Consider the following 26,146-nt stretch of genomic DNA (forward strand, 5'->3'; position numbering starts at 1 on the left):
CATTTCCTCGCTGTTGCTCCCTCTTGTACCAACAGATGCTGTGACCTCACGGAGATGCTGGGGTCTGACCCTGCTCCTGAACAGAAGCCACATGTCCAGCAGCACCTGGGATGCCCAGACGCTGAGTTCTCCTTGTAGTCTGGGCAGTAGGCAGTGCCTCCATTCTCCACACTGCAACAGAGGGGACTCAAGAAATGCTGAGAGGCCAACCGCCTGTGGAGGAGGGCCCAGGAGGGGCAGGGGGCCTGGGGAAACAGAGTCACGGGGAAGGGGCAGGAAGGGAATGTGGCAAGGTCTCAGCCCAACTCCCAGATGTCAGGCCCAGTGGGAGCTAAAGGTCTTAGGGGAGCAGGGCAGGAAGTGCCCTGGAGGCCCCAGCAGTATAGCCTGGAAAGGCCCAGCCATAGGCCAGGGGTCTACCCCCTGCAGTGTGCCCCCCACCTCCCCGCATCATTTGCTCCAAGCCATACCCCTAGTAAGATACAGGAGGAGCGGTGGGTCACTGGCACACGCTAGGTGAACAGCACAGTCGGGGTGGTCGTATTAACGACTGGCTGAGAATGGACACCAGATGACGGGCATTTTCCAAGGGGGGTGCGAAGTAGTTAGAGTAGGACGTATGGACAAGCAGTGGCCCAAGAACCTTCTGAGGGACAGGCTGGGAGAGGAAAGGGGGGGAAGGTCAATGAGAGGATGCTGAACACACTGGACATGTGTACAGACTCCACCCTGGGACAGTCACACCCTCTCTCCACTCTCACGGCAACGCGACACCTTCCTTCAGAAAGTGGAAGGGCCCCGGGACTGGCTTGACTATCAGGATTGGGTCTAGGTGGTCTGGGGTCAACATATGTCCCGGAATCCCTGCTGCCAGCTACAGGGCCTCCTGCAGACCCCATTCCACCCCCTGGTCCCTTGATCTTGTTTCTGCCCACTCAGTCCTACCGCCGCCACCTAGACAATGGACCTCCCATTGCATTTATGGACTTCGCGTTTACAAAGCCCTGCAACGTGCCCGAGGAGAAGCCCACAAAGTGGGGAGGGGACCAAGTCCGAGCAGTTGTCAGTGACCTCTCAGTGATAAGTACGTGGGGCTCTCTGTTTTCTTCTCTATATTGTTAGTTCCTAATTTTTCTACAAGAAACACACTTCCTTTGTATAATAAAACTGCTGAACACTAATAACAATCTTCTAGGATCTGATTCTATCCCTTCTATCCTCATGATGTCTTTTCTGACTTGCCCAGCTCAGGATAGTCCTTCTTATTAGATCAGAATTTCAAAGGCATAGCCTGACACATTTAACAGGCCAGTGTCTCGTCACCCTAACTTCTCTCTCTTCTTCTCTACCCCAGAGTCCCCAACTTTGGGTCCAAAGAGCTAAAATAGTAAGTCCTAGCTGGCTGCTGGCTCCATGCCCCGCTGACCCCCATCCATTCCACATTCAAGGACAAACTCAGGTCCCTTGTGAAGACCTACCACCGTGCAAGGGAGTTTAGAAACTAAACCGTGTGCACTGCTGGTAGGAAGGTAAAATGGCGAACCTCTATGGAAAACACTACGAGCTTCCTTAAAAAATTAAAAAATAGGATTATAGGCCATATGATGCAGCAATTTCACTTCTAGGTATACACTCAAAGGAACAGATAGCAGGACCTCAAGGAGGTATTTGCACATGCATGTTCACAGCAGCATCATTCACCACTTGCCCAAGGGTGGAAGCCGCCCAAAGGATGAATTGATCCACAAAAGGTGGCAAACACACACAATGGAGTATTAATTCGGCCTTAAAAAGGAAAGAAATTCCAGCACACACTACAACATGGATGGATCTTGGCTATGTCCTGCTGAGTGAAATAAGCCCACCGCAAAAGAACATGTACTGTATGGTTCCACTTACGTGAGGCACCTAGAATAGTCCAACTCATTGGCACAAAGTGGAATGGTGGTGGCCAGGGGCCGGCGGAGGGCAGGAATGGGGAATCGTTGGTTAATGGGACAGAGTTTCAGTTTTGCAAGATGAAAAAAAAAAGGTTCCAGAGATGGATGGGGGAGGTGGTTGCACGATAACGTGAATGGTTAAAACGGCCAATTTTCTACTATGTCTGTCTTATCACAAGTAAAATAATGAATTAATTAGTTAATTAAAGAGCAGAGCCCCACCCCCAGGGGCTTCCCTAGTGGGACCAGCTGGGTTATGAGGCTGCTGTTCCCAGGGCACCAGATGCAGCCCGACCTCACTGCTGAGGGCTGAGCCGTCCCTGAGGGGCCCGCATGCGACCTCTCCTACCTCCTCCGAGTCCTACCTGGCAAGGAGCAGCAGCACAATCAATGTGGGATGAATGAGATAATAACATAAAGGCCACTTCTGTCTATGATCGGTATTGCGTGGAGCTCAGAATACTTTTCTTAATATCAGGTTGGAGACAGGAATGCTAGGTGTTTACGGACCATCCCTCATGTGGTCGGCTGCCGGGAATGTGACTGGAGGTAAACATTTTTCCTCTCTGCCCACAGGGCGCACAATCCACCCACAGGTATCTGAGCATCGCGGACGTTGTCGCGAGGCCATTGTAATTCAGAGCCATGCCGCAGCCGAGCCAGACACCAGAACGACCTGGGGAACACAGCCAAGTCCTTGAAGGAGACGGGAGAGGAGATGATAACCTCAGAAGCGGGAGGTTCAGGAGAGGCTGGGGAGAGAAGGGAAAGGAGGGGGGAAGGAGGGAGGAGAGGGAGCCCTCCCCAGAACCCGCCACTCCCCTACTGTGCGGGGACGGCTGTTACCTCACTTCTAGCCCGGGGTCCTGGCGGGTCTTGGGCCAGGCTCCTGAAAATGAGGCTGTGATTTGAGCCAATGGGCCAAGACCCCACACTCCATCCTGAACCCTCCTCAGGGCCAGGGGAGGAAAGGGTTTCCTCAGCTGAGGACCAGCACCCCCTGGAGGAGCTGGCTCTCTGGCCCTCTCTGGCCCTCTGACCATCTACAACCTTTAAATCCTAAGAGCTCTGGCGTGAGACAGGTCTTTCAGGTATGGAACTCACCCACTATGGACCCTTCCGGCCGTGGAGTGCCCTTCAGAACCCTCTCAGGCCTGGCTCAGATGTTCCCTGCCCTCCTAAAGCCTTTGGGGTATTGGCCACCCAACCTTGACTCTCAGCTCATACCCGCTCCACCTCCATAGGGCAGTCTGAGGCTACCTCCCGGATGGGGGGGCCTGGCCCGGGGCTTTACAAACTCCACCCCGACAACCTTCCCAGCACCCCTGCAGGGAGTGGTCCTAGGGCCCCTCTTACAGGCTTTGTTCCTTTGTGGCTTTCATCATAACAGAATAACGGGGTGGCAAATTTTGTAGCATCTATACCCTTTAAGGATGCAAAGTCCCACTAACCGTTCCTCGTACCCTTTGAGGATGCAAAGTCCTCATGTGATATGTCCCCAATTTACTAATCAATCCACTGTTTGCTGTGTGTCTTCCTGAACAGAAAGTGGGCTTCCCAGTATCAGAGACAGTGTCCTTCTTAATTCCCATTGCAATCCTCGCCTCTAAGGCTCAGTGTCCCACGGTTGGAAACAGAGGAAAACATCCACTGAACGGACGAGTGAGGGGACGTCACCACTCCCATGTTGTAGATGAGGACCGTGAGGCTCAGGTTAGGTGACCTGCCCAAGTTCCCACAGCTGTTAAGGGGCAGAGAGGGGTGTGATCCAGGCTGCTCAACACAGACACTCATCTTGTTCCACAACGGTGACCTGGTGGCAACTGGATTCAGGCAGCATCTGTGTGTACTGTGACCCAGGGGATGTGCTGTGTGCTTCCAGGGCTGGCCCCTTCCCCCCTCCTCAATGTCCTTCCTCCCAAGCAGAGCACTGGGAGCACCCAGCCCAGAGCTGCCTCTGCTGGCATGTGCTAGAGGCCTTTGTCCCCGGAATGGGCATGGCACAGCCCCCCTCTGACCTGGCGCTGCTGGCCGCAGGAGAAGGGAGAGAGGATGGGGAAGAGGGCGCTCAAGCCACAGGTCTGACACCCCAGCGATGGGCTCTGGCCCCAATTGGCCTGTCCAGCCCTAGAAGGGCTAAAACATCTCCATCTGTCACTACATGTCAGTCAGGGGAGGCTGGGGGCTCCAGGGCGGGGGGGTCTCCAAGGGTGCCTTGGCCTCTGGCCCACCTCAATGCTTTGCCACTGGTGGCTCAGCACCAAAGCATCTGACAGGCTCCTGGCGGGTCCTGGGGGCAGATATTCCACTGGGGGTCAGGAAAGGGTGAGGCCACAGCACAGTGGGGATCTGTTGTCACTCCTCCCTGCCCACCCATTAGTCTCTTCCCCTTCCGCAGATCCGGGCCCCGACTGTCACACCGCAGGGCTGATTCATTTTTCTTGTGGCCTTGCTCTTGGAGGGGGCTAGAGAGCAGCATGTCATCACCCTCTCTAAATATTATAACTCCGCAGAGAATTGACAAACGTGACTCATCACCCTTCCACTCTCCAGCCAGAGAATCCCCAGGCCTTGCTCTGTTGATAGGAGTGTGATAATCATCACAATAATAGCGGTAACAACGATAATCGCTGCTCCCAATTACCGAACACGTGTCCTGTCCAGACACTGCGCTAAGCGCTCCCCTCACACGCTTTCATCTGCTCCTCGCAAGCCTGCTAAGAAGGTATTCTTCTCATCCTATCAGGCAGAGGAAGAGACTGAGGTTCAGAGAACCAGCGCCCATCACTTGCCCCGGTCACATGGCCCGGGGACAGCAGAGTGTGGCCAACACTCAGGGCTGCCTAACCTCGAGCCCCAGGCCTCATCACCGTACCACGAGCCGGGCCCCCAAGCGCATTTCCGCACGACCACGTCACCCCTCCACCTACTACTCAGCCCTCAACCCAAGTCAAAAGTTCAACCCAAGACAGAGACGAAGCATGCAACGTGCTTCCGTCGCGAGCTGCAGCCAGGGCTGTTAACGGAACAGGGAATGGGCCTCGGCGGGCTATTTGCATCTGATTGCTTGTGGCTGGCCTCTGATGTGCACCAGCCGCCACTAGCCTGGCAATCTCAGAGTCAGAATTATGTCTGTCCCCATGAAATGGGTGACATCTTGATTTTTCTCTCCTTTTTTCTCTCTGCTGCCATTGATCTTAGCACATCCTGAAACAGAAATACCCCCCGTGTGGCTGGGGGGGGAGGTCTGAGTCTTGCCACATGGACATTCGGGTCACCCTGTGATTAGGGTACTGTTCTTTTATGTACCCGGAGTCACAGCCTCCGTGAGAGTGGGTGGATAAGGGGGACGTCACCCCAAGAGCAGGCCACTCCTTACGGTGGTGGAAGAGGCCTAAGTCAGTCCCTCTGACCAGACCCCCTTGCTGGAGGACTGGGGGCCCAAAGCAATGGAGGGGCAGGAGACAGGGGTGAGAGGGCAAGCACTGGGTGGAGAGACAGTGGTGGCCAGATGTACCAGATGTGTGAGCCCGGCCAGGCTGAGCACCTATGCCTCGAATGCCAAACTGTTTCTGAGCAGTGAATTCTCTGCATCTCCTTTATGTTTGGCTTTATATTTCAGTGGAATCTACTGGAAGGGGGATCCCTGGGTGGCTCAGTGGTTTAGCGCCTGCCTTTGGCCCAGGGCGCGATCCTGGAGTCCTGGGATCGAGTCCCGCATCAGGCTCCCGGCATGGAGCCTGCTTCTCCCTCTGCCTGTGTCTCTGCCTCTCTCTCTCTCTGTCTATCATGAATAAATAAATAAAATCTTTAAAAAAAAAAAAAAAAGGAATCTACTGGAAGCTCTGCTGCACTGAGAGCAATCAAGTCCATGCTGTGTTTGGAACGACACCGGGGCCGGGGGAGGGGGGTGGTGGTGGGTACAGCAAGGACAAGAGAGAAAAATCCCAGAAAGGGGAAGCTCAGGGCTTCATTATGTGTTGGGACCACTTGGCAGGTTACTCCTTCCCGTCTGAACCTTGGGCCTCTGAGATTTCTTCTAATAGGGAAGGCTATTTCTTTACGTGTCCCTAGGGTCCCCCAGATTTTAGGGGCTGCTATCAGACCAGGAAGGCCCCTGGTCAGTCCACAGTCTCTCTTTCTCTCTCTCACACACACACACTAGAAGCCAAACCTCTCTCATCCACCTTTTCTGAGTCTCCCCTTGGCTTAGGGGCTCCCTGAGTCTCCTTCCCACAAATCCTCATACACGTTCCTTTCTCCTGGGCATAGGAACTCTGATACCAAACAGCTTTCAGGGGGCAGCTGTCCCACTTAACCAGCTCTAGGATCTTGGACAAATTAATCTCCGTGCCTCAGTTTCCTGTGAAATAAAGGTAATAGTAGTACTGGCCTCTTATATGGATTATGAGGACTCAGTGATTATATGAAAGTGTTCAGAGTAGTGCGTGGCTTAGGGAAGGCGCCATACGAGTACAACTCTGGTTGTGAGCAATTATTCCACCTTATGGGGTCAGAGGTGGGTGTGAAGAGAGGTGGGAAACCAACATGTCAGCTCAACCGACTGAGTCCTGGGCCCCACTTCCCTCTCTGAGCTCGGCTCAGCTGAGTCTGCAGCCCCTCGGGGCACCTCCTGGGCAGGCACTGGGCCTCGGCCTTCTTCCTGCCCCTGGCTATGCTCTCCCCGGCTGACAGCGGAGCATGGGTGGGCTCTGGGGGGGACTTGGGTACCCCCACAACTGAGGACACAAGTTGTTCAGGTAACCTTTTTCTTTCAAAGGCTTGGAGTCTATTTTGGAAGATGGATACAGGACACACCGGCGGATGGAACCAACAGTCTTGGATTCCAGGGTACACTTGGGAACTGGGCAATTCCGCCTGAAATTTGGACAATTTCAACATGAAAACTCGGTGCCCTCCCTGCCCCTGCGGCCATCAGCCTCGCCTTGAGTGGATGTATACTCATGTGGGCGTGTTATGGTGCATGCACCATAATTTATATCATTCCATTTAATCCCTTTATGAAAATTCAGCCCAAGCCTCCAAAGGGTTCCCTCTACACCAGCTTTAGAAGATTCGTGGGTCCGAGATTTTGCCCAGGGAGAAAGTAATTCTCTTGAAGGCAAACACAGCAGCTCCTTTTCTGGGCAGATGGGAGGATTACAGGGCTCTCCAGGAAGCCACGCTGGATGAAGGCCACTGTATCGCTCCGTGTCCCCACGGAGCTCATAAGCAGATTTTGCACTCTATTAGTCTACATCTGTTTGCACATCCCTGCTGTCAGCAGCTTCTGCCTAGAGAAGCAGCAAATGTGCAGCGAGAGGGGCGTGGGCTGTGGGGCAGGCCGACCTGGATGCACCCCAGCTTTACCAGTCCTGGCTGAGTGACCCTGGGCGAGGATCTTAGCCATTCTGTGCTCAATCTCTAAACAAAGGATGCTGATGAGGGCCCCCACCTTACAGCATGGTCAGGAGGATTAGCAACGAGGTGGGTAACGCCTGGTACCAGTGCCTGACCCACACTGGCTTAGCAGACATGGAAGCTGCTAGATGATGATGAAGACTGAGATGATGACAGGACACATGGGTCCCAAGTCGGCTTCCTCCCTCCCTTGCCAGGCTAGGAGTTTCCCCGACAGCTGGGGCTGCTGCATTCTCCTTTCTCCTCCTCCCTCCTCTAGCTTCTCCCTGCGGCCTCAGCTCCCATCCCTCTGTAATAATTCACTGCACCAACCTAGAGGGTACGGCGTGGCTGGGGCACCCCACACAGCACACACGCCCCAAAGCCACAGACCACCCTGCCGGGCTGTGCTCCCCCAAAGGGCAAGAGGAGGAGATGTTGTCTCCCCAGGCGTGCAGTCCTCCCACCCTGCCCTCGCCCCCCAGCCGCACTCGTACCTCACGTTGTCATGTTTCTGGATGTAAATCTTATGGAACATCATATCCTCCTGCTTGGCATTGATGTCTGCTTTCATCTCCATGGCAACGTGACGGGGCAGGACAGACAGCAGGAGCCGCTCCTGGGGAGGGAAGCACGTGCTTTCATCATAGCTCTTTCCACCTGCCTGGCAGTCCCCTGCTTGCCCCCCCGCAGGCCGACTCCTCCCCACCCGGGCCCCCAACCACAGGGCCCTGCAAAAGCCCTCAGGCTGGCCTGAAGTTCAAGGAGCTGACATTTAGGTGACAGTGGGCCAGAGTTGTGCCCCCAGGGCTACTGGAACCCGGTCTCTCTCCCTGGGAGACCTCCCGGGTTTTGTGTGCCTGCACCTGCACCTGGGGAAGAGCAGTCCTGGTGAGCCTGTAGCACTGAGCCCCCCGGGGCACCCTGCATGTCACCGGAGACTGTGTGCGACCTTGGGCAAATTATTGAACCTCTCTGAGCCTCAGGTTCCTCATCTATACATAGGGATGGGGTGATTAAGGGCATCACGTGAGAGTCACTCAACTCGTCCTCAGATTTTCACCGAGCACCTACCATGTTCCAGGCAAGGTCTCTCCTTCACAAACCTCCCAGTCTCAGGGGTGCTCAGGGTACTAGGGGGCACTGAGCAGGGGTTGCTGGGCTGGGAATGGGGTGGTCAGGGAGGGCTTCGTGGGGACCAGAAGGATGAGGTTGGGACTACTCCATTTCCGCGATGGGGACAGTAGCCCGGGAGAGAGGGAAAGCGCGTGGACTCTGAGAAACGGAGAGAAGCTAAGACCTGTTGGAGAGGAGGCGGGAGGGAAGCGGGGAGGGGGCCAGGGTAACATTGTGGAGAGGGGTCCCGACTTTGCCTCCCTCCTCCCCTCTCCTCCCAGGCCTGCCTGCTGCAAGAGGCCCAGCTGCCTCGGGATGGGCGACCTCGCCCTGCGCCCCAACAGCCCACTACCCACGCCAGGCTGGCTCACGGACTTCTCCCGCCTGAGGCCTTTCGCCCTGGCTGGCCCAGCCCTCCTCATTCTCCCTTCACTCGTGCCTGTCCCCCTTGTATGACCCCAAGATTCCCCTCCTGCACCTGTGTCTTTCTGGTTTCTCTCCCTCCTCCTGCCCCCCCCCACCCAGCACATGCCCACCTCTCTCCTCTTTCTGCTCACTCTCGCCCCTGAGAGCACGCACCCCTGCCCGTCCCCTCCTCCTCCCTGTCCCTCCGTCCAGGCTCCTGAGTCGCCAGCTGCCCGCCGGATGACTGGCCACTACCACCGTGACACCGCATCCCAAGCCATACTCACTTGCCCGGGTTTTCATTCCCCAACAGCTCTTTGAGCTCCCTGCCTTTGCCCCCTGTCTTTGCCTGTGCCACCAGGTCGGCACCCCACCCGTGTAAGTGCTTTTGCCCTTCAGAGCGTCCCCTCTGCGCCTCATCCCTCTCCCCTCGGCCCGGGCCCGTCCAGCCCCGAGCAGGTCCTGCGATGCAGACGCAGACTCCGGTCCTTTCTGCTGCACGTCCACCCGCACCGCCTACGTCCCAGTCAGAGGGCCCCTCCCCGGCCTCCCCGCTCCCTGTATGGCCCCAGTCTCTCCAGTACACTGCCTTTGTTGTGACACTCGCTGGTGCAAAATCTCCGGAGCTCCCCCAGGTTCTGGATTCTTCTGGAGCCGGTGAGCCCACCCTGCTTTATTTTCCACTGCAAGCCAACACCCCCACTCGACCCGCCCGCTTCCGGCGCCTGGCCTGCTCCCACCAGCCCGGGCCTGGCTGCCTTCTCATCCTCCTGAAGCACCTCTACCGTCCCAGCCTCTGGTTCTCGCATGTTCTAGGCCTCCTTCGGGTCCCACCCCGGCGACCAGAGCAGGCCCTGCACCAACTTCTGTGTCCCAGCTTGCTGCCTCGGGTCCATCCTCCACACTGCAAGCCAGTGCGTGATCTTTCTAAAACATACCCCTGACCCCATCGCTGCCCTGCGTAAAACCCGTCTATGCTTCCCGAAGCTTCCGGAGCCAGCCCACAAGCCCAGCCTGGCCTCAAGGTTTCCATGATCTGGCTCCCGCCTACCCCTCCCTGTACCCGGCAGGCCCTGAACTGTGTTCCAGATCCAGTGCACCATGGGAAGCTGCCCAAGCTCCTGGCAGGGTTTCCTTGTCTTCACACACAAGCCCCTCAGCTAGGCTCAGCATCCTCACATCCAGCCGCTAATCCTGCCTCAGGCTTCCCCCCTTCCCAGCAGGAGGGTCCTGGTGCTGCAGAGCATCCCCTCACCACGCAGGGCTGCCTCTGGAGCCCCCGATCACTCAGGGTTTTGGGGGGCCTGCTAACCGGGCCTCCCTGTAGTGCATGCAGTGAGGTGCCCCTGAGGACGGAGCTGTGTTACGCTCAGCTCCACAGCCCTCAGCCTCGGGCCTGGAGAACACTGGTAATCCGTGCAGGGTACTCTCTGTGGGTTAGCTTGGTCTCCCTGAGCATCAGTGGAAGTGGCCCTTGAGGGCCACCTCCTATCTCCCAAACTCTCAGTTCCTGGTAACAGTAACACAGAGTAAGGGGCAATCCTGTGGAAATACAGCACAGCTGGGGGACCACATGCCATCTACTGTTTATGTCCATGAGAGACCTTCCTACATTTATAACCACTTCTGGGGCTGCGGGTCAGGAGGGGTGGGTGGCTGGGGAACAGCGCTGAGTCCTGCCACCAGGCGGCACCTCGGAGTGCCCCCTAAGGGCCCCCCCAGGGACCCAAGAGCAGCACTCTCTGCAGAGGGTGGGGGAGGCCCGAGAGCCACTGGGCTCTGGCGGGGTGAGGAGTGCCTGTCCCCAGGCAGCACGCCTCCCCTCCCTGGTATCTTGGCTCAGAACATGCTAAAGCAAATGGATTTTCTTCCCCAAATCCCTGTGGATTTGCTGGAATGTCCAGCCTGTCCAGGGCCAGTACAAGGAAACCATGATGAGCTGTAAAATACGCATTTTACTGGAGAAGGAACAAGGCCCAGAAGTGAGAAGGGACACTCCCTGACACAAAAAGAGAAGGAAGGTATCCCGATGTCAGGCGACAGATGCCAGGGCCTGGAGCTGGGACTAGCCGGGGGGCCTCTGAGGCATGGAGGGGCTTAGGGTAGGGAGCAGAAGGGCAGCAAGTTGGACAGAAAAACACAGTAGGAGAACCCAGGGACACCGCTGACCATGGGGCTGTTCAAGAGCCGGACCAGGAGTTCTGACGGGGCCAAAAGAATGCCTGGGGCCAGCCAGGCCTCAGGCTGGACAGCATGAGCTGGGGACCTGGCAAGGCACACCGGCCACAGCAGCAGGGCTGGACGGAAAGCAGGGACAGGCCGCTGGCCGGAGGGGGGGCTGCGCTGAGGAGACGCTGCAGAGCTTCGCCCCCTGGCTCGGGCCGGCCCCCGTCACGTAACTGCTCGGGGTGCGTCCAGATGGAGTCAGACCCTCTCACACTGTGGTCACACTGCTGTGCGCCTGGGGCCCACAGCGTGCTCTCTGGGCACGCGAGGAGGCCATGGGGGGGCTTTGTCTCCCTCGCCCTGAGCTCAAAGGCAGCAGGACTCCACTCGTGTCTGTTGTGTAGACACGGACATAAGAAGAGAGGAGAACCCGCTTCGGAGTAACTTCATCACTGAGAGCCACGTCCAGGGGGGCCCTGTCACCCTGCTGGCCCGTCCACACTCTCCCCTGGGGTCACACAGCCCCGTCTCTGGGGCTCTAGTCCGTGAGTTTTTCAGCTCGTTGTGTCGCAGAGTCCCCAGAACGCATCTGGTTCACACTCAGGCAAGGGCACAAGGGTCCTGCGCCCCACCAGGATGCGGGGCAGCCAGGCAGGCGCTAGTCCTCGGTCCTTGCCCGGCCATCACCCAAGAGAGCACAGGGGGCAGCTCCCCCCGCCCCAGCGCTCACCGCGAGGAGCCCTCCCAGTCTGTGGCCCCCATGCACGGCCTACTTCCCTGCCCAAAACTTCTCTGAGAGCGGCGTTTAGGGTGAGACAGGACCACCATCCTTCCTCTGAACCAACCAAACCTCAGAACTCGGCACAGATAAAGAGCTTAAGGAGGGTGTCCCAGGGGCTGCAGCTCTCACCGCTCTAACTCATCGGCACTGGGGAGGGTGCAGGGCCCCTTCCCGTGCCCAGGGTCTGGGCTGCTTGGCCTGTCGGCAGCAGGGAAACATGACGGGGCAATGGGCAAGCAGTAGGGTAGAGCTCTTCCTCCCAAGTCTCCTAGAGCATTCCCACAGAGCCAGAAATGCTAGGCTCCCTCCAGGGAAAACATTCCCTTCTGGCTTAGTCCCTGCCTGGATGTGGGGTGGGGCTGGGCGGCTACATGCAGCGCAGTTGGTGGGATGGCAGGCAGCTAGGCAGAGGCAGGCCTTGGGCCACGCAAGGACAGGAGGGCCTCACCCACCTGTTGCTGGTTCTCCCGTTGCGAGTGGAGCCGTGCCTGGATGCACTCCCGGGTCTCTTGGAAAGCCTGTCTCTGGGAGACCTCAGCCGGGTAGTGGGTACAGACACCCACGATGTTGGTGCAGGAGAAAATGAGGACATTGGAGACGAGCTGCAGAGGGAGAGATGAAGACACGGAGCTGAGGCCCGCAGTGGGCACCAGTCGCTGGAGCCCCAACCCTGCCCCCCCCAGGCCCCACGTTAGCACACACACCCACCTGCGAGCAAGGACACTCACCCATGGCTGACCACAGGGAGCGGCTAAGCAGGATAGGTCAGGCTCTCTGACTTCCTCGAAGCCCAGAGCTTGGCTGGCCTGTGACAGGTTGTGGCCCCTAGGAACCCAGTCTCTGAATAATCATACTGTGCATGCGCACAGCAGAGACGAAAAGGTTAGGCATACAGGTGATGCTGTGATGGAGCTGTGTATGCGCTGGTGGGGAGGGGGCGGGGGGGAGGTTGCAAGGAAGGTTCCATAAGGGTCACGGGATTTCATTTTTTGAAAGCATGATAGAGTCCAGCACAGGACAAAGGACTGCCCTTTTGCAGAGAAGTCTGAGATGATTATCGTTAATGCTTATTATTCCCCAGGGATCACTGAGCTGAAGCAAGTGCCTGCTGGCTACCCAGGAGATACCCAGCAGTGTGCCAAACCCTCTGAGGTCTGGGAGAAGGCTAGGTCCCGGGGCCAGCCGGGGTCAGGGTCAACAGCAGGTCCTGCCTCCTCTTCCTGAGTTTCCATTCCTTCTCTGCACCAGCCCAGACGCCCCCTGACAACTGCACCATTCCAGCTGGCGAGCATCCACCATCGCCCTCTGCCCCACACTCCTGCCCTTCCCCGTGCCGATGGAGGTGCGTGTGTGGAAAACTACTACTGCCCCTCAGGTCGCGGAGACAAGGTTGGAATTCTTTGGAAAGGAGCATTTACTGAAAAGCTAAGGGAAAAGAGAACACAACACTACACACACACCCCACAAAAGCAAGATCACGTAGCACACTTCAGATCCTAAATTTGCTCAGGATCTGAGACAAACGTTTTCTTGGCAAGTCCAGCTAGCTACTGGGATATCTGGGTAAACAGATGCTGGTCCTGCCCTTGCCTCGGGCCATGCAGGACAGAAGCCACACAAAGATGTTCAGGCTTCTAGGACTCCATCCCTCCCTCAGCTTGATTCTTAGTCGCAATGACGGAAGGGAACCCCAATTGGCCTTGGCACCTTCTCCTGTAGCTCCGGAAGCCCTCTGGACTTGAGCTGCTTGGTGTGACCTAGCAGACAGCCTCACCCTCTTCTTCCAGGGGCCTCTCTGTCTCTGGAACCTAGAAGTCCTGTCCTTCCCTCAGGTCTTTGTTCGACCTGAAGGCTTCCCCCCTAACCCCCAGCCCCAGCTCTGAGGCATCCTGACCTCCACTCAGGGTCCTCAGCCAGTCCAGGTCTGGAGGCCATGTGGGCTCCATGCTGGATGTGGGGCTGTGGTTCCCTGAAGACATCCTATACCGCTCTACCGTGACTATCCTGAGCCGTGAACAAGAAGAGACTTTCTCTTTCCAATCTCTCAAAGTCCTGCTCTCTCCTTGGCTGCACAATAAATTCTGGTTTCCTGGCTGCAGGACACTGTGAGCTCGCCTCGAGCACTTCCTGGATATCTTCCAGATGCTTCCTGGATGTGCCTTCGGGGAAGGGGCAAACTCAGGTTACTAGCTCCACCAACTCTGATGATGACTCATTAACTCCCCCAACCTCACCTGAATCCCATCCACCTCAGAACTGTCATTTTACATAAAAACATGGCAGAGAAAAACACAACCTACTCAACACAAGGAAAGAAAACCCCCTGTTCTATGAAGCTTACAATCCAGGTGAAGAGATGAGGGGTCAAGCCTGACAGAGAACTGGCACTAGGAAGCAGAAATGGTCTTGCACCAAGCAAGAGGACAAGGAATCATGAGGAGGCAAGAGGAGAACTTCTGGGCAAGCCAGGCACATTGGGCCTGGGATTGGGGCATAGTTGGCAAGTCCGGCAGGCACGGGAAAGGGTATCCCTGGAAAGAGTATCTGTGATGCTCAGGTTTGTGAGGTACTCAGGGGTCCTTGAATAAATAACTCAGGCTCTATGATCCTGAGGGGAAGTCCACAGAGAGAAGACGGAGCTGGAAAGGCAGATAAGAGCCAGACTGCAGGGCATCTGAATGTCAGGCTGAAGACGCCTGGCACAATTCTTATACAACAGGAACATGAAGGACTACTGAAGGAAAGAAGAGCAAAGGCCAGCTTCACAAAGGCTCATCAAGGCCAAGAGCAGCAGAGGGAGTCAGAGATAGGTCAGGAGGCTACCACAGAAGTCCAAAGACTTCTGCATGAGGCTGGGGGCCAGAATGCAGAGCTGACTCAGAAGGAAGAGCCATAAGACCAGGGCAATAAGGTTCAGGGAGCAAGAGACTATGGCCTAGAGTATTCATCATGAGAGTGACTCTGAAGGGAGACCTGGATGACAAGACCTCAGAAAGCCACTGGGGACCACTGAGAGAGAGGTAAGGAGAATGAGGTGAGGAGGTGAAAGCTGAAGGAGCACTCTTCAGGGAATGCTGGAGAATGTTCTAGTTAGGGAACATCTTTTAAAAGGAGAAGAAGGGGCCAGATGACTAAAAACAGGAAAAATTGGGAAAGAGAAATGAGGAGGTACCCTCAGACAGGATAATGTATCATGAGAATGCAACACGGCCAAGTGGGGTTAATCTCAGGAACAGAAGCCTGGTTCAACTTTGAAAAATCAAGGTAATTCACCATATCAACAGACTAAATAGAAAAACCATATGTTTATTTCAATAGTTACTGAAGAGGAATATGAAAAAATTCTACATCAAGGCAAGATTTAAAAAGAAATCTCAACAAATTAGGAATGGAAGAGATCAATAGCATATACAAAAACCTATAGCTAACGTCATACTTAATAGTGAAAGGCTGAATGTTTCCTGCTAAGACCAGGAACAGGGCAAGGTCGACCCCTTTCATTACTCTTACTTGGCATTGAGGTTCTAGACTATGCAATAAGACAAGAAATAAAAGGCATACGGATTGGAAAAGAAAAAAATACAACTGTCTATATTTGCAGAAGACATGTAGAAAATCCCCCCAAAAACTCTACAAAGTAGCTACCAGAATTAATAAGCAAGTTTAGAAATACAAGGATATAAGATCACAGGATACCGGGTCGATATATAAAAAGCAACTGTATTTCAATATGTAAGCAAGTTTTGTTAAAAGCTATAGTCATAAAACTCAGAAGAAAACATAAAAGTAAAACTTCATGACGTGGGATTAGGCAATGATTTCTTAGTTTGACACCAAAAGCACAAATGAAAAATAAACGAATTATACTGCATCAAAATCAAAAACTTCTGTTCTTTCAAAGGAACCAAGAAACTAAAAAGACAACCCACTAATCGGGGAAAAATATCTGCAAATCATAGATCATACTTTTATTTTTTTATAAATATATAAAGGCACTAAAGAAAGGACCATCTTTTCAACAAATGGTGCCAAACAATTGTCTATATGTAGGACTAACTCAGACCTCCCAAAATACATAAAAAATTTACTCAAAGTGGTTCATGGGCCCAAATGCAAAACCTGAAATTGCTAAACTTCCAAAGGAAAACACAGGACTTTGGATTAGGCAGAGATTTCTCAAATATAACAGCAAAACCTGATCCATAAAAGAAATGATAAATTGATAAATTAGACATCATCAAAAATAAGAGCGTATCTCTTCAAAAGACACTGTTAAGATAATGAAAAGATAAGCACAAAATGGGAGAAATTACTTGCAAATCACATATCTGATACAAAGACTTGTACCCAGAATTCATAAAGAACAAAAGTCCACAATAAGAAGACAGCCCACTTTTTAAAAGAGCAAAAGATCTGAATAGATAATTCATCAAAGAAGATATAAAGATGACAAGCACTGAGAAAGATGCTCAAAATCATTAGCCATTAGGGAAATACAAATTTTGAAAAACAACAAGATACCATTCAACACTATTAGAATGGCTAAAATGACAAAAAGAAAAAGAAAAAACAGGTGCCAACACAGGTACTAGGAAGGCGTAGCAACAGGAACTCTCAGGCCTTGCTATGAGAAATGAAAAACGGTAGAGCCACTTACGAAAGCAGTTTGGCAATTCCTCAGTTACACACGTATGACCAGCAACCTCACGCCTAGGTATTTGCTCAAATGAAATGATAATTTATGTTCACACACACACAAAAAAATCAGTGCAGGAACGTTTATGGAGTATGACTCATCTAAAAAAGGAGCGATCTAGAGATAACACACAACATGGACCAGTCTTGGACACATGATGCTGAGCAAAAGAAGCCACACTCGAAGGGCCATATGATGGCATATTTACATGACATTCTGGAAAAGCCAAAAAAAACTGGAAGGACTGCAACCAGACCGGTGGTTGCCAGGGGCCAGGGAGAGAGGTTGATGAAAGGGGCAGCGGGAGGAACTGTTTCCAGGTGATAGAACTGTTCCATATGTTGATTGTGTTTGTGGCTACACATCTGTACACCTCTGTCAAACCCACAGAACCATACACCAGGAAGGGTGGATTCTACTGCTTGAAGTTATACTTTTATTTTTTTTTAATTTTTATTTATTTATGATAGTCACACATTGAGAGAGAGAGAGGTGGAGATATAGGCAGAGGGAGAAGCAGGCTCCATGCAGGGAGCCCGATGTGGGACTCGATCCCGGGTCTCCAGGATCACACCCTGGGCCAAAGGCAGGCGCCAAACCGCTGCGCCACCCAGGGATCCCTGAAGTTATACTTTTATAAAAAAGAATGGGGGGCACCTGGGTGGCTCAGTCGGTTAAGCATCTGCCTTTGGCCAGGTCGTCATCCCAGGGTCCTGAGATCGAGCCCCATGTTGGGCTCCCTGCTTAGCGGGGAGCCTGCTTCTCCCTCTCTCCTTCTCCCTGCTTATTCTCAGGAAGAAAGGGAGGAAGGGAGGAAAGGAAGATGGGAGGAAGGAGGGAGGGAGGGAGGGAAGGAAGGAAGGAAGGAAGGAAGGAAGGAAGGAAGGAAGGAAGGGAGGGAGGGAGGGAGGGTGGGAGGGTAAGATGTGGGAAGGACTAAAAGAGAGAGCATGAAAGCCAGCCAAACAGAGAAAGAGCAGCCTTTCCTCTCTCGAAGGCCAGGAAGGGACCAGAACCTATTTTGAGACATGACCCCTAAGGTAATTATCAACTGGCTGCTGGACCATCTCGGTCTTAATCCCCAGGCCTCTCCTGCTGTAATCGGACTCCTCCTGCAGCCAAAAGGCCAATAGCAACAGACGGTGCAAATCCAAGTAAAATGATGCCCAGTAACCCAATAGGGGTCCAAATGGCTTTGCTGAGCTTACTGTGTCTCTGTGTCCCTCTCTCTCATTCACTAAACACGAAAGGGGGAGAGCAGCTAGTTACAGGGTGCTGGGGTGTGAGGCTGGGGTGTGAGACAGGGGTCTTCGACGAGGTCATTGGGAAGGGTGGTTTCCGCAAATTTCACCTTAGAGTGAACAAGAAAGAGACCAATGTGTTTGTTACACGTATACACACACACACACACACACACACACACACACACCACTCACCCAAAAAGCAGAGATCTGTGCCCCAGTTCTCACAGATGCTGAGGCTCCTGTGCAGACACTAATGTTATGAATGGAGAGGAGGCATCAGTAAAATCGGGTGGAATTCTGCTGAAAGCCTTCTTCTAGGAAGGAGTTTGTGGCTTAAAAATGATCTCACACTTTGAGCACCAGGGTCCAAATGCTGACTGGCGTTCTTCTCCACTAAAAACAATTCTCAGTCATTGAGCCCCTTGCAGACATAGTAAAAGTATAAACCTTGTCCTTATGTAAATGACTTAATTAGTAAATAATAGCAGGTATCATTCACAATAGCAGGGAAACAAGGCCTAATTAAGGGTTTGCTGGTTTTCCTTGCATCGACGTCCAGGGACAGATCTAACCACATGGAACACGTGCACGAGCGTGCGTGTGTGTGTGTGTGTGTGTGTGTGAACACCTACACCAGGTAGCGTAAGGAGCAGACCTAACAATACAGCAAACCTCATTCTCTGGGATTCACCTCAGCATCTGCTTTTAAAACAAGCCCAGCAGATGGTTTGGGCCCAGGTGGTCTGAGGACCACAGGGGGCGGAACTCCTGCTAGAAGGGAATGTCTGGAATTCTAGTCTCTGCGTGGAAACCCAGGGGAGATGCCCATGAACACCTGCCACTCTGGCGGCAGTGGCGGAGGTATTTCTAAAACCCCAGCACTTTGGGAAACCCAATCTCTCGCAGGTTTGATTTGGCCCCGAGGGTGAAGTCACGTTGCCCCCAGTGTGTGCAGTGCTTCCTTTTTTTTTTTTTTTTTTTTTTTTTTTAGTGTAAGTATACCCCATGCAATATTGGGAACATATTTATACTAAAAAATCATTTGCTGTTATCTGAAATTCAGATTTAACTGGGCAACCGCATTTTACCCGGCATTCCTACGAGGGAGCTTTTTCAAACCTGCCCTCCCCCAATTCTATGACAACCCTCTCCCCCCGCCCCGCAAAGCCCTAGAACACTGGGTGTGACCCAGCTCCCACTCCACCCCACTCCCTCGAGATCCTCCTCCAGCCTCTGCAGATCCTGCACACACAGACCACAGTGCTTCCTCTTCATGTCAAACTCTGAAATCCCCTCTGTTAAGTGCCAGCCGAAGCTGGGAGCTGATTTTCCAAGGCCACCCGTCCAGCCACAGGGGTCTAGCACCTCTGGGCCCCAGTGGGCTGAGGAGCGGCTCCCCACTGCTCTGGGTACTTAGGAAGGGAAGGAAGATCCTCTCCTGGGACCCAAGCCCTAAAGACAGGCACAGCCCCTCCCCTGCTAGTCTTTTTTCTATTTGCAAACACACCAAACCAGCAACCAAATGAGTCCCAGATAAAAGGAGCTGACAAGCCTGACAAGAGTTTCTACTGCCTGCCCCAGATTTCATTTGTTCTACACGGTGGTGGTGGGAAGCTCGGGGGACCTCAGTGGAATCCTATTATGATACAAAATACAATAAATCAAGGAAGGATAATCTTAAATTATATACTCCTGGAAGTCACATCAGCTCCGTTCCTTGTATGCTTCACCGAGCTCAAAGAGGTGTTAAATGGCTTTTTAAAAAATATTACATATTTTTTAACTTTTTAAAAAGTCACAGTGACGCCTCTTAAAAATTTGTTCCTTCCAAAGAATGGAGCCTGCTGTATACTTTTTTGGGGACCAAAGCCACATTATCTCTGCTTTAGGGGCTTTCATGATGAGATCCTCTTCCATCGAGGTAGTTGGTTTATTTCAATGGCTCTGGGCAAACACGCCCAGGCTCTCTGCTCTCCTCATTCCCATGGGGTCCTGCCCAGAAGGCACCACCCCCTCTTCTCCATTCCAGCGAGGATCTAGGTGCTCAGGGCTTGTCAATCGCTCCTGCTCTGAAGTGCTCTATGTCAGAGATCCCCATATCCCTTCACATCATGACGCCTCCTGCTCCAAAGCCTGCCATGACTCCCTATTACCAGGAAGATAAAGCCTCCATCTCAGCACTGGCACTAAGACTCTACAAGCCTCATTACAGGCCACATTCCCCTTCTCATCTCCTACTCCAACCATGTGACAGGGCTACTCACTGTCTCTGGAAAACAGCAATCTATAATACGATCCTAAAAGTATAATGTTTATTTAATAGAATTTCGCTGTTACTACAAGCAGGGCATGAAAGATGAACAAATCAATAATTAGCATCTGCTTAATACATTCTTAGGAAAGGCAAAACAGACTAAAACGTGAAGAAAGGCAACTATCTAGGAATGACTGGGCGCCTCGATTTACAGCTTTAAAACACTTTGCACATGCACGATCTCACTGACTCCTCTTCACTTGCTGCCGAGATAGCAGGCCGGCTGGGTATCACCCCTCTTTCGCCAATGAGGACACCAAGGCTCGAGGCAGGAGTCCTGTCTGCAGCTCCCCGGCACAGCCGCAGCAGAGCCAAATCACAGATTCTCATTCCAAGAGCAGAGCTCATCCTACTCTACTGACTAAGCTGTTATTTATCCCAACCTAATTTAGGTCTCCTTTTGCTTTACTCTATTTAATAAAGAAACACTCGACTTTCACTACCGTCCTAGGTGCCCCAGGCCTTCCTCATAGATCCTGGTCACATAAAATGCTGATTAGGGACCTGCTCCCGGCCACAGCCTCCAAAACTCACTCTCTCCAAGGAACCACCACTGTGGATGAGAAAGCCCACCCTGTGCCTTGGTGCGGCCAAGCCTTTCTCTAGTCCGGCTTCCCTTAATTATTTTTCATCGAGATAGAATTTCTGTACCATAAAATTCACCCTTCTAAAGAATGTAATTCAGTAGTTTTTAGTGTATTGTCAAGATTCTGCAACCTTCACCACTATATAATTCCAGAGCATTTCAACATCCCCAAAAGAAATCCCACACTCATTAATCACTGCTTATTTCCCATCCGCACCCCCACCGCCAGCTCCCGTCGGCCCCTAATTTATTTTCTGTCTGGATGGATTCGCCTGTGCTGGACACTTCATATAAACAGAAGCATATAATAGGTAGCCTTCTTGTCTGCTATTTTCACTTAGCATAATACTTTCAAGACTCATCTCTGCTGTGGAATGCATCAGTTCTACATTCCTTTATGGCCACATGATATTCCATAGAATGGACATACCACATTTTGTTTATTTATCCATCCATTATGGGAATTTGGGTTATGTTGCCATGAACATTCATGGGCAAGCTCTTGCACAGACATATGTTTTTAGTTCTCTTGGGTATATATACCTAGAAGTGGAAATAACAGACGTTCTGGACTATTTGTGTCCCCTCGCCCCCAAAAATCATATATTAAAATCCTTAACTCCAAGCAGACGGCGTTAGGAGGTGGGGCTTTGGGGGAGCTGATTAGGTCATGAGGGTGGGATTAGTGAATGGGATTCATGCGCTTTATAAAAGAGATCCAGGGGCTCCTGGGTGGCTCAGTCGGTTAAGTGTTGTGGGCTTAGGTTACGATCCCAGGGTCCTGGGATCGAGCCCCAGATCGGGCTCCCCGCTCAGTGAGGAGTCTGCTTCTCCTTTTTCCCTCTGCCTTGCCACTCATGCTCGCTCTCATAAATAAATAAATAAATAAATAAATAATAAATAAATAAATAAATAAATAAATAAATAAATAAATTCCTCTTTAAAAAGAGAGAAAGAGATCTCAGAAAGCTCTCTCTAATGCCCCTTCCACCATGGGAAGATACAGTGAGCAGGTAGCCATGTATAAGCCAAGAAGGAGGTTCCCACCAGACACTGAATCTGTTGGTGCCTTGAATTTTGGACTTGCCAGCATCCAGAACTGTGAGAAATAAATGTTTGTTGTCTAAGCCACCCACCTTACAGTATCTTGTTATGGCAGCTTGAATGGACCAGATGCTGGGTCACATGATAAATCGACGCTAAACATTTTGAGGAACTGCCCAACTGTTTTCCAAAGTGGCTGCACCATTTTCTACTCCAACCAGAAGTATATGGGGATTCTGATTCCTCACATGCTCCCCAACACTTGTTTTTGTACATCTTTTTGATCACAGCCATCCTAGGGGGAGTAGGGTGGTACCTCAGTGTGGTTTGGATTTCCTTTTTTTTTTTTTTTTAAGATTTTATTTATTTATTCATGATAGACAGAGAGAGAGAGAGAGAGAGGCAGAGACACAGGCAGAGGGAGAAGCGGGTTCCATGCAGGGAGCCGGACGTGGGACTCGATCCAGGGACTCCAGGATCACGCCCTGGGTGTTTAAACCACTGAGCCACCCAGGCTGCCCTGGATTTCCTTACATTTTAAAGCAAATAGTGACAATAACAAGTGAGATAGTTTATTCTGTAACTTGAACAGCTGTGCCTTTAGAGATGATCACACTGTACACTTTATATTTGTCATCTTTGGTTACTTATTCCTCGGAAGACCCCAGAACTTGTATACCTATTCAAAAGAGAAGCCACAGCTTTCACAGAATAGTACTCACTTGAGCAGGATACCCTCTTTAAGTCACTCAGCAAACACTGATCGACCACCCAGGGCAGAACACTGTGCTGGGGAGGAGGGGGCGCGGGTCTGGAAAAGCTCAGCCTTGGGCCACCTGGCCCCTGCCCCCCGCCCCAGGACTGCACGTTTGCTGACAGAGGCAGGCACATGCACAGAAGAGCTGAGAGGACATGAACACTACAGGCATTGCGATCTTCAACGCCAAGTTAGTTTCACACACACTCAGTTTGCAAAAAATACACACTCAGTTTGCAACAGTTTTAACATGAAGTGTTTTCTAAATTAACAAGAAATAAATAGAACTTAACAGAAAAATCAGAAATGTAGACGTGCAAGCTATTCAGAGAAGTAAAACTACAAATGGCTGATGAATGCATGACACACACACAAAAAATGTGAAACCTCCCTGGCAAACAAAGAAATACAAGTGAAAATAGTATTCGCCTATTAAAACTAGCAAAGTTTTTTTTTTTCATGGTAATAACATTAGCAAGAATGCAACAGAACAGACACCTTCCATCCATCAGTGGGGAGGAGAATGGTACCACCCTTCTGGAAAACAATTTGGGAATATGGATAAAGAGCCTTAAACATGTTCATACTCTCCCCTCATGCTCTGGTGGTGAGAATATAAACTGGTGCAGCCACTACTGAAGAAGACAGTACGGAGTCTTCCTCAAAACATTAAAAATAGAAATGCTGTATGATCCAGCAGTTCCGCTCCTGAGTATTTGGCCAAAGAAAATGAAAGCACTAGTTCGAAAAGACATACCTGCCCCTATGTCTCTTACAGCACTATTTACAAAAGCCAAGATATGAAAGCAACCCGAGTGTCCACTGACAGTTGAATGGATAAAGAAGGTGAGGTATAGGGACACCTGCGTGGCTCAGTGGTTGAGCGTCTGTCTTTGGCTCAGGGTGTGGTCCCGGGGTCCTGGGATTGGGTCCCACATCGGGCTCCCCGCAGGGAGCCTGCTTCTCCCTCTGCCTGTGTCTCTGCCTCTCTGTGTCTCAAATAAATAAATAAATAAATAAATAAATAAAATGTAAAAAAAAAAAACAGAAGATGAGGTATATATACCTACAATGGAATATTACTCAGCCATAGAAACAATGAATCCTTGCCATTTGCAACAACGTGGATGGATCCAGAGGGTCTCATGCTAAGTTACATAAGCCATTCCGAGAAAGACAAATACCATATGATTTCACTTACATGCAGAACCCCAAAACCAAGTGAACAAACAAACGATAAAAGCAGAAACAGACCCCTAAGTACAGAGAGTAAACTGATAGTTGCCAGAAGTGGGGGGTGGGAGGGATGGGTGAAAGGGGTGAACGGGGGAAGGAGGTGCAGGCTTCCGGCGGCAGAATGAATAAGTCACAGGGATGAAAGGTACAGCAGGAGCAGGACCGTCAACCGTATTACAATCACATGGTGACAGATGGTGGCTACAGCATGGTGAGCACACACACATAGTGTAGGGCCGTCCAATCACTGTCGTATATCTGAAACTAAGGTAACGTTCTGTGGCAACTGCACGTCGATTAAAAAATAATATGTTTATACTCTTTGACCCACAAATCTCTGCTACACAGAAACTCACTGTCCCGGGCAGGGCTTTCCATGCTCGGGTGATTACAAGATTCAGAGGAACAGAAATGTTGAAGAACTAGGGAAGAGTTGGGTAAATTATGGTGCTTCAGCACCCTGAAATAGGTCAAGGCCTCTGCAACGTTTTACTTGAAGAATATTTAACATCACGGGAACTTTTCAAAATCTAATGTCAAGTGGGGGAGAAAGAGAATACAGAACTGCATAGTTGACATGATCCCAATCTAAAAATATACACGTGTTAACAGCGGTAGACCGTCTCTAGGCGGCAACAGGATTGGAAGGATCTTTTCAGACTCTTTTCTTTAGGCCACTGAAGACGTTCCAACCTTTCTATTATATGTATTACTCTTTAAAAAGACTAATGATCAATTTATAGTAAAAAAAAAGGGGGGGGGGGGAATACATGGCTTTTACTGTGAGCAGTGCAGGCTGTAGGAACTTCTCGGCTAATAGATCCAGGCAACTGGGGGCAGAAACTGCATGAATTAAGGGGTGGAGGGACTTTGAGGGGGTGCAAGGCTGCCTGGGGAACCCCAGGAAGTCGATGCTGACTGGAATCGAACAAGCTAGGGGAACTGGCCAGAAACGAGGCAGGGTTCACGGCTACATCACAAAGGATGTCCCTGCCCCGGGGAAGGAGGAGACACGTGACCCAGGAAGCATTACAACTCTTGGTGGCTGTATTTCCAAAACTAAAAAGTATGCTGAATTCTCAATCCCTAACATGTGTATTCACTAAAGAAAATTTCCAAAAAAAAAAAAAAAAAAATCCATTTACTACCCAACACGGCTAGGGTTAACTGATTTATCCCTCTTTTTTTTTTTTTTCAATCTACTCCGTTTTGGTTTTGTTTTCACAAGGCTGTCACCTTACTGCTTATAATTTAATGTCCTGCTTTTTTCATCTAACATTATAACATAAGTCTATCCCCCTTGTTATTACAACTTCTAACGCTGCAGCGTTTCCGTAGGAAAATGTGATCAGAGCTACACTTTGGGGATATTCATTTCATGGCTGGGCAGGAGGCGGCAAAGAGGAAGGTGCTAGAAGAGGTCAAACAGAGAGCTGGGCAAATGGCACAGACAAGGAGGGGCAGAGCCTGGGGGAGGCCAGTCGCCCTGCGAAGGGGAAGGAGAACAAGTGTTCGGGATGTCCCAAGCAAGCAGCTCAGAGGAATGAGTCTCCAGGGAAGGGAAAAACTTTGGTTCTTAATCCATGCAGGGAAGTCCAGGGCGGGACTGGCTTCAGGGGAGGGGGGTGCAGAAGGGGTAAGACAGCGTCACAAAAGCTAAATGGAAGGGAAAGATTCAAGCAAGAGTTGGAGAGCCCATGGTCAGGGGCTGTGGCAGAGGCTGAGGATGAATCAAAGGTGTCAGGGGTCCCACGGGTGACCTCAGAGAGGAGGTAGGAGTCCAGACCACAAGGGTGTAGGACATAGGGGCGGCGAGGGGGCCAGTAGGGAAGGTGGTCTTTCCCAGGGTGCTCGGGAGAAAGCACGGGTTCCAGCTGGAACAGATGCAGCAGGGAGCGGAGGACAAAATCCGCCAACAGCAGGGCAGCAGTGCATGATGGCACCCACCAGCCACAGGGCACGAGCACCTGAAACGGGGCTCGTCTGAGCGGAGACGTGCCCGAAGCGTGGAAGTCACACCAGAGTCTGAGATGTCGTCTTACATTCATTACATGTTGATGCGATATGCTGGCTACATGGGGTGAAATAAAAAATACTGTTAAAACTTGTGGGGTTTTTTTTTTAATTTTCTGGCTACTGGAAAAATTAAAATGATGTATGTGGCTCTCATTACATTTCTGTTGAACAGCAGAGCTGGCCATAGAACAAAGGGGAGGCAGGTCAAGAGGGACCTGCAACTTGCCATCATCAACAGGCTGATTTGCAAAACAGCCAACTGGTGTTTTGGAAAACTTGACAATCGGTGAGTCTGCCTAGAGCCCCACCTGTGGGCCTCAGAGACTGGCCTCTCTCCCTGTCCTTTAGGGGGTCTTTTCCCCCAAGGCTCAGATTCCTTCATCTGCCAGGCTCGGGACTCATTCTGGATGGTGCACTCCACAGCAGCCACTCCGTCTGGCTCTGG

General features: G+C 51.6%; 1 protein-coding gene across 5 annotated transcripts in view; it reads right to left on the bottom strand.

Annotated features, from left to right (window-relative positions):
• ADCY5 (adenylate cyclase 5) overlaps nucleotides 1-26,146 on the bottom strand; it is a 147,938-nt gene that overhangs the window by 49,780 nt on the left and 72,012 nt on the right. For 3 of the 5 annotated variants that reach the window (XM_072725187.1, XM_025990189.2, XM_072725172.1), the window contains 2 exons: nucleotides 12,261-12,410; nucleotides 7,838-7,959 (listed from right to left, as the gene is read on the bottom strand). In XM_072725187.1, coding sequence (XP_072581288.1) covers nucleotides 7,838-7,959; nucleotides 12,261-12,410 — 272 coding nt within the window. The remainder of the gene's footprint in view (nucleotides 1-7,837; nucleotides 7,960-12,260; nucleotides 12,411-26,146) is intronic. The other 2 variants (XM_072725186.1, XM_072725183.1) reach the window with 1 other exon arrangement.

This window comes from Vulpes vulpes, chromosome 1, assembly GCF_048418805.1.
Source record: "Vulpes vulpes isolate BD-2025 chromosome 1, VulVul3, whole genome shotgun sequence".
NCBI classification, from domain to species: domain Eukaryota; kingdom Metazoa; phylum Chordata; class Mammalia; order Carnivora; family Canidae; genus Vulpes; species Vulpes vulpes.